Here is a 7,485-nt window from a genome sequence, read left to right as displayed (position 1 = left end):
TCCTCCTCCTCCTCCTCCTCCTCCTCCTCCTTCTCCTCACTACCACCACCACCACCACAACAGAGCTACCTTGAAAACCCAGCTCTCTTTGGATGCTCTGTGTGAAGCATCCAGAGTTTTATCACCACTATTGAGATACTGCAGAAACAGACTCTTTGCTCGGTGAAAGTTGTCCCTGTGTCATCAGGGAACTTGGAGTACCATAATGTCTAGCTGTGATTCATGGGAAAATGACTGAGGTTCTTGGTGCCTCAGTTTTCTCATCTGTAAAAGGGATTCATAATAACATGTGGGCCACAGGAGTCACATAGTGCAATTGGCATTGTTTATGTCCCTCTTGTCACTAGAGGCCACCTCCTGCCAACAGGAGCTGAGGGAACACTGCCTGGACACTTTCTGTGCAGGTATATGTTTATTGACCATTTGCTCCTACCTAGTTCATTTTGGGTGATGAAGATGGAGAAGTTCATCTGGGAAGTGGAAGAGAGACTGATTTCAGCCCCAGGAATATGAGCTAATGATGCCAACAGGAGTGATGACTGACACAGACCATCCACAGTCCCTTGTGTGTGTGTGACCACTAAAATTAATCAAGTTCAGTGAACAATTACAAGCATTATTCCAACCAATCAGAGAATAGAAGCCAGAAAGTAACTCGAACTTAGAAAGAAGCCCCACCAAGGGTTGTCAACCTTGCTCATGAAGCTAAAAATGGCAGACATTGGGTCTAAAATAAGGTACAAGAATTGCCTGTCAACCCTAAGAATTTTAGGGTTAATTTTTGCAGATTGGAAGTTATATTGGGCTATTGTGGTGACATCTGCTTCTGTGTGTGTCTCAGCCATCTGCAGCACAGCCTGGTGGATCATCTGTGGGGAGAGAAACACATCACCCTCTGGAGACCAGGGAGGCAGGAGAGGGGTCTGGAGCAAGCAGTGAGTGCTGGCCTCATCTGCTGGGGAATTTCCTTGTTCCCTCCCTGGGCTCTAACTCTGGATTCCCAAGTCTCTGCTCAGGGTGTGAGATGAGGCAGGCCCTGGGTCTGCTCAGTGTCTCAATCTGTGCTGTCCTCAAATCACTACAATAGGAGGACAGGGGTAGGCAGTGCCATGCGTTTCCTCACAGGCAGCCTCCCACCAGCCCCACAGGGAACAGCCAGTGTGCTGGCAGACAGTGCAGGTTTCTGTTGAGGTTTGGTCTTTTGCTATCCATTGTAATGCTAAGTGTGGGCCTCCAAGACCTGGCTGTTCCAGAGAAGAGAGAGTCTATATGTAGTCTAAGTGAACCTGTCCCCAAGTTACTTCTGATGGGTAAAAAAAGATGCCAAGAAACATAGATGGGACTTAGGTTTCAAGGTCTTGGGGTCCAAGGAGAACCACAAGAAAGAAGAAGTGCAGAATGAGACATCAGAAGCCACCATGGGTTCAGAATCAAGACAATATTGCCCTGCGAGTTGTCCAATTGGAGTTAAGAGAAGCCCGAATGAAACATGATAATACCTCGGGGTATCGATAGGAATGTAGGTTCTAATAGCATTGAGGCTAGGCTTCTGCCCAGCTATTGTGATGCTTAAGGATTATTTAATTATATAAATTCCGTGTATCTTTCATTCAGGAACTTAAATAGTTAAGGTCAAGTAGAAACCTTGACTGAGATTAAATAATTTCTACAACAACTTTCAACATCTCTCCTACTCCAGCCTCTGTGATATTCACCAGCGATGCACAGGGAATGATTTCACATTTCCAGACTACAGTGACCTGCTGTTCAAGTAGTAATGGCACAGCACTGCATTGAAGAAGCTAAAACTGGATGTGCTTTGGTCCAGCAGTGGATTGTGGGTGGCCCTGCAGTGGATTGTGGGTGGCCCTGTGTGCATCTCTGCGTGCACAGAAATACTTTGGACTGGGTTCGTACTGAAGGGCTTAAACATCCTAAAAGAGAATAGGCTGCGAAAGGAAAATGAATGATGCCCTGTTGATTCGCTGATCAGAGCTCTCTCGTTTTAATAATCGGACTTGCTTAAGTACAAGGAAAGATTCCCAGCCTGCCCTTGAGTCCCTTTGAGGCTGCCACAGCGGTCCAAGGATCTAGGTGGTCTGATGTTAGTGGGCGGTCCGAGGGATCATGGGGGGAGACAACGTAGGTGGGTCCAAGGATCGTGGGCGGTCCGAGCACGCTGCATTCTGGGAGATCTGGGGAGGTCCTCTCTGTAGCAATTCTGTGTGCCTGTAGGGGGTGCAATATAATGTTTAGAGGGAGAGTGATTAGTGGATGTGAGAGACCCCAACAGCCCTGTAGTGAATTGTGGGTAGTCCAACAGTGGATTGTGGGTAGCTCTGCAGTGGGTTGTGGGTAGCCCTGTAGTAGATTGTGGGTGGCCTGCAGTGGATTGTGGGTGTCTCTGCAGTGTGTTGTGGGTATCTCTGCAGCGCAGCACAGGTTGGGACTCATGTGGTCTAAAACCAAGCACAGACTCTTTCCCCATCATTGACTTCTGGATGAGTTGAAGTCCAGATCTTAAATTAGAGATTGGCTTCACACCCTAAGATGGAGTATCTAGGCTATGATTTATCTCTCCCAGGCTTGAGGAATCTCAGTCATGCAGGTTTTCTCACATACTGAACATCCCCACATGCCCACATGGCTTTCACTGTCTGCATTCAGGACCCAAAGTGAGTGATCCATGTTCCTTGTCTTACCTCAGAGATTATTATCTTCTTGGCACCTGTGATACCAGACAGGTCAGCCTGTGTGGAGAAGACTTCCCCGATACCCAGCTTTGGAAGGACATCTTCTAGGTTGTAGTCTTGGGATAAGGAGAATTTGGGCAGGGAGAGTTCATCTAGCATTCTGAGGATAAAAATAAGGAAGGAAAGAGTCACTGGGATCTGTCTTCACTTAACACAATTTATGTCTGAGGGGTAGCATTCAATAACCACCCTCTCATGGGAGCAGAGCCCTCTTTACACCCATGCCTAGACCATGAAAGTCTGTTCTTCCTAATACATTGATTATCCATTAGTATCCGAGAGTGTTTACAGTGGACAGGCAAACTGGCTTTGTATTAGCTGTTTCTTGACTGAGAATGCTTTCCTCTTAGATCCATAAAATGCAGCCTTTCCCTGCCCTGCTGTCCCTCAGTCATCACCTAGCGACCCTTCTACTCACACTGGTCACTGCATCACTGGTCACTGCATCACTCTCCAGCTTTCCTCACCCTTGGTTGTCCTTCTTAACCTCACTGCTGCATTCAACCTGACCTTTAACTTATTAAATAATGATTAGCTCTAATTTCATCCCCATATTCTCTTTCTTTGTTACAAGATAGCCTACAGGGATGAGAATTTCTGTTCATTCTTCTCTGATACTCTCTCAGCATCAAAGTCCTAACTTGGCACATAGTAGGTCTTCAAGTGACCATTTCATGAATCGTGAATGAATGTCTGATAAGAAGAGATGGCTACACAGGGCAGAGCTGATTCTCAAAGTTGATATCTCAACAAAATTCCCTCTGCCTTCTAAAGACACATTCAGGACTCCTTGTCATTTACAGCCTGTTAGAGACACAGGAAATCTCATTCCTTGTTTATGCAGTTCTCATTTTGTCAACAACATTAGCCAGAGTAAAAGCTGGAGCCCAATCAACTGAGACAGAGGAGGGGAATTCAGCTCAACTCCACCTGTTCCCTGCTGACACGTAAATCATTACACTGGGTATGAATGGGAATCTGGGGTACAGGGACACTGGCCATCAGGACAACAGCTTTACAGGGATCCGGGTCTGTTCTGGGTCCTGGATATGCACCTGGGCCTCAGAGATTTCCTCCATTTCCTCAGAGACTGGGGTTGTAAGTTATCGTCCACCTGCTGTATCCTGCCCAGGTCAGGTAGGATGAGCAGGAAGCTGACGTTGCCTAGGTAATCCAGCTCCAACACAGTGCTTTTCATCTCCTTGTCCCGGAAGTAGTTTGTGGTCAGCTCCTCGGTTTTCATCATGGGCACATGTTCACAGTCCTCTTCCTGCCCAGTGTGAAATTTCCCAGGACCATGTCTTCAGGGTCAAAAGTCACGTTCCAAAAGCCTAAAGATGAGGCAAATCATCAGATTGTCACAGCAATAGAAACATTCCACTTTCTCCCCATCTCTGCTCAGCTTCTGAATTGTGACAGCAATCCATCCATCTTTAGTCATTCAGAATGTCCCTTGCGGTGTCATATCCTGAACTGGAAAAACTTTGATAGGCAGACAAACTGGTAGCAATGAGGATCCAGGTTTAGTTTGGAAAGGGAACCTCAAAACTACAGCCTGGCTACTTGAGCTCCTGACATAGTCAGGGGTCTGGTGTACAGTGTGTAAGAGAGACCTGAGTGAAGGAGGAGAGACTGGAGACAGTGGAGAGTTGAGGATCCCTTCTTCCTCATGGGAACCACGTCTAGAAGGCAATGGCTTGTGGGACAGGTTTTAGGCAAAATGTAAGAGCAGAGACTGCATTCTGCCACATCGTGAGGGGTCTAACTATCAACTACCCAAGTCCCATCAGGTTCCCTGTCCCAGGAAGGGTTTTGGAATTTTTTTGGCATTTTAAGATGACTGTACATTAATTTTATCAGAGTAAAATTTCATGATGCAGCCAGACACTAAACACAGACCACTATGTGACTGACACTCCACTTCTGTAATGGAATTGCCAGTCTCTGTGTCTACATGCCCAAGATCACCGCATTATACAATAGGCTCATGGAAGATGTCTTCCTATATAGGAACTCTTCCCATTTCTTCACTAGTTTTTGGGTTATACTACTATCCCCTTTAAGATTAGTGTCACTAGGATCCTTTAGGTCAAGAAGTCCCAGCCCACCTGGAACCTGATACAGCCTGAGGCTCTCCAGGAGGGCTGGACACCTCCTATAGGAGTACATTAGAAATGCCTGCTCTAGGAAGACTGAGGGATTCCATTTGTGTAGAGAGTAGCCATGGCTTTGGCCTACTCAGATCTGACTGGCAGTGGAAGATATGACAGTAAGTTTATGCCACAGCCCAAATCAGCCTTTTTAGATTGACAGGTCAGGGTTTCTGCTGGGCACACCCCAGGATATATATATATATATATATATATATATATATATATATATATATATATATATATATATATAGAGAGAGAGAGAGAGAGAGAGAAGTAAGGGATATGGGTACTAAGTATTTAGATACACATCGCTCTTAGGATGTGAGAGAAGTAAGGGATATGGGTACTAAGTATTTAGATACATATCGCTCTTAGGATGTGAGTTACAAACTCTCCAGTGGCTCTCCAGTGGTCAGTATAAGGACACAGGTTCCAAGCCAATATCCTCTCCCTCCATTCACCAACCAGTGACCACTCTCACCTTGAAAGTTGAGGAAATTCACTAGTACCATGGATGTGTTCCTATGCAGGTCTGAGGCCAGTTCCTTGATCTTCCCCTGGGTCTGTTTCCTCACATAGTCATTGATGAGCTTTGTGGCCTCACGAGGCTGCTGGAAGTTGGCTGGGAAGGCCTCAGTGTGGTACAGAGCCTTTGCCTTCTCCTTGAACTCTGTCAGGACCCGCAGGTGCTTATCAATAAACAGGGCATTGTCTGCATTGATCTGTACCTGGTCCTCTGGCTGAATGAATGTCTGCCTCAGGGGTCTCTGTGACATTGAACTTGAGACCTTCTAGAATCTTTTCCAGGGTTTTGCCCTTTGCTCCCAGAGATGAGGAGGCCAAGGCAGCTGAGATGCTAAGTGGGGAGAAGACAACATTTTCATTTGGATACTTCGAAGTCAGCTTCTTGTAGAGGCTGAAGGCAAAGTCAGTGTTGATGGAGGCCAGTGTGACACTGTCCAGTTGTGTTTCATGGTCTCTGTCTTTCTGGACAGCAGTGTGCCTTCCCAGTTGCCCATCTGTGCAGCAGGTGACAGCAGGGCAGATCCCTGCCATCATGAGCCCCAGAGCTGCAATGAAGGCCATCTTGTCTGTTCTCTAGGCTGAAGGGAAAACATCCTTTGAGTCTGGGAGGACCAGCCGGTCGTCTGACTATCTCCCAGGCCTCCCATCTGGCTGGCATTGTGCCCTGCTCTGCTGCCCTTCCTGTCTGTATGACTGCCCATGGGAGGCTCTCTGATCTCTCAGATGGCAGAACTACATCATGAGCTCCCTCCTATAATGGAGGAAGTAATGTTGCAGAAGCCAATTTTTCTATTTAAGAGAACCAGCATTCATAAAGAGGAGGGATCATTTCAGCCTCACAGATAAAGGGAGAGAAAATCCCAGAGCTGGGCACAAGACATGTGTAATCTTAATGTCTCTTCTCATTTTCTGGATTGGCATAAGGACCCATTAAAATACAGGGAGCCCTCTTCCTCTGCACTTGGGCCCTCACCTATTAGCAAGCTCCAGTCCAGACTGAAGGAAGAAACCATGGACAAATTTTGTAGGCTATAACTTAGCCTTACTTCCAGAAATCATATATAAGAAATCTCAATGCACAGGGCTGAATTTGGTGCATGTTTCTGGGAGCAGGGAGATTACTTGAGAGAAAACACTGGAGATATCTGGCTCAGTGCCAAAGCCTATCACCCCTGAGAACAGCTATTAGAAGGACCAGTAGGGAGAGGTCCTATCAACCCTGCCTGGGTACAGCATGACCTCATGGAAGGCATCCTAACAGAACAAATAAGAAATGTTTGTGTCTCTGATACCTATACCAGACTTCAGTTTATCTGCCAGAGTGGCTGTGTGGTGGCAAGCAAACATCCGGACCCCTCAGAGCAGACTGTTGAGTGGCTCAGTGACATAATTGGCAAAAAGTGTCTGGCTCATCACAGTGTGGGAGTGGATGTGGAGAATGTCCAGAGGGCCAACTCGTCCATACTCCCCTGCAGTAGTGAACATAGTTCAATCCTGTGATCATGGTAAACAAGGCCGCCCAGCTGTAGCCTCTGTCCATGCTGTAGGGGAGTTCAGATGGGAAAGTAGATGAGAGAGGAATGGAAAGGCAAGGAAGAATAGGGAAAGAGGGGACAAGATGGGTTATGGGAGAAGAAGGAGTGAGAAAGTGCAAGGAAGAGGGATGGGGCATTTATAGCAAGGAATTCCTTCCTCCTTTTAGGAAATGCTGACCCAGACAAGCTGTGCTCTGTGCCCACACTTGAGATGGACTGACAGGATGATTTGTGGTGAGAACAACTTACAGGCTCTATCTTACAGATACACCTCCTGGTGGCAAACCCCCCAGAAATGTTCTAAACAACAGGTAGACTGGATGGTCTCACTGTGGCTTCTGTTTCGGTAACAGTTCAAAAGTCAGTATGGAACAGAAGAGTAGTCTAGGCAAAAATCAGGGCAGCAGCCCTGACACACTTTTCACCAGGAACTTTGTTTTGGGCTTCCCAAGTCACTTCAAAAAAGAACATTATATATATATATATATATATATATATATATATATATATATATATATA

The 7,485-nt window shown here is 46.3% G+C and overlaps 1 protein-coding gene across 1 annotated transcript in view; it reads right to left on the bottom strand.

The window, feature by feature from the left end:
* LOC110324086 (serine protease inhibitor A3A-like) overlaps positions 1-5,992 on the bottom strand; it is an 8,238-nt gene extending 2,246 nt beyond the window's left edge. Inside the window, 6 exon segments of the mRNA XM_021201434.1 lie at positions 679-869; positions 2,703-2,853; positions 3,809-4,005; positions 4,008-4,084; positions 5,388-5,650; positions 5,652-5,992. Of these exon segments, the coding sequence (XP_021057093.1) occupies positions 679-869; positions 2,703-2,853; positions 3,809-4,005; positions 4,008-4,084; positions 5,388-5,650; positions 5,652-5,992 (1,220 nt within the window).
* Positions 5,993-7,485: the final 1,493 nt, after the last annotated feature.

The sequence above is a fragment of the Mus pahari genome, chromosome 7 (genome assembly GCF_900095145.1).
Source record: "Mus pahari chromosome 7, PAHARI_EIJ_v1.1, whole genome shotgun sequence".
NCBI lineage: Eukaryota > Metazoa > Chordata > Mammalia > Rodentia > Muridae > Mus > Mus pahari.
This window is presented reverse-complemented; position numbering and strand designations above follow the sequence as displayed.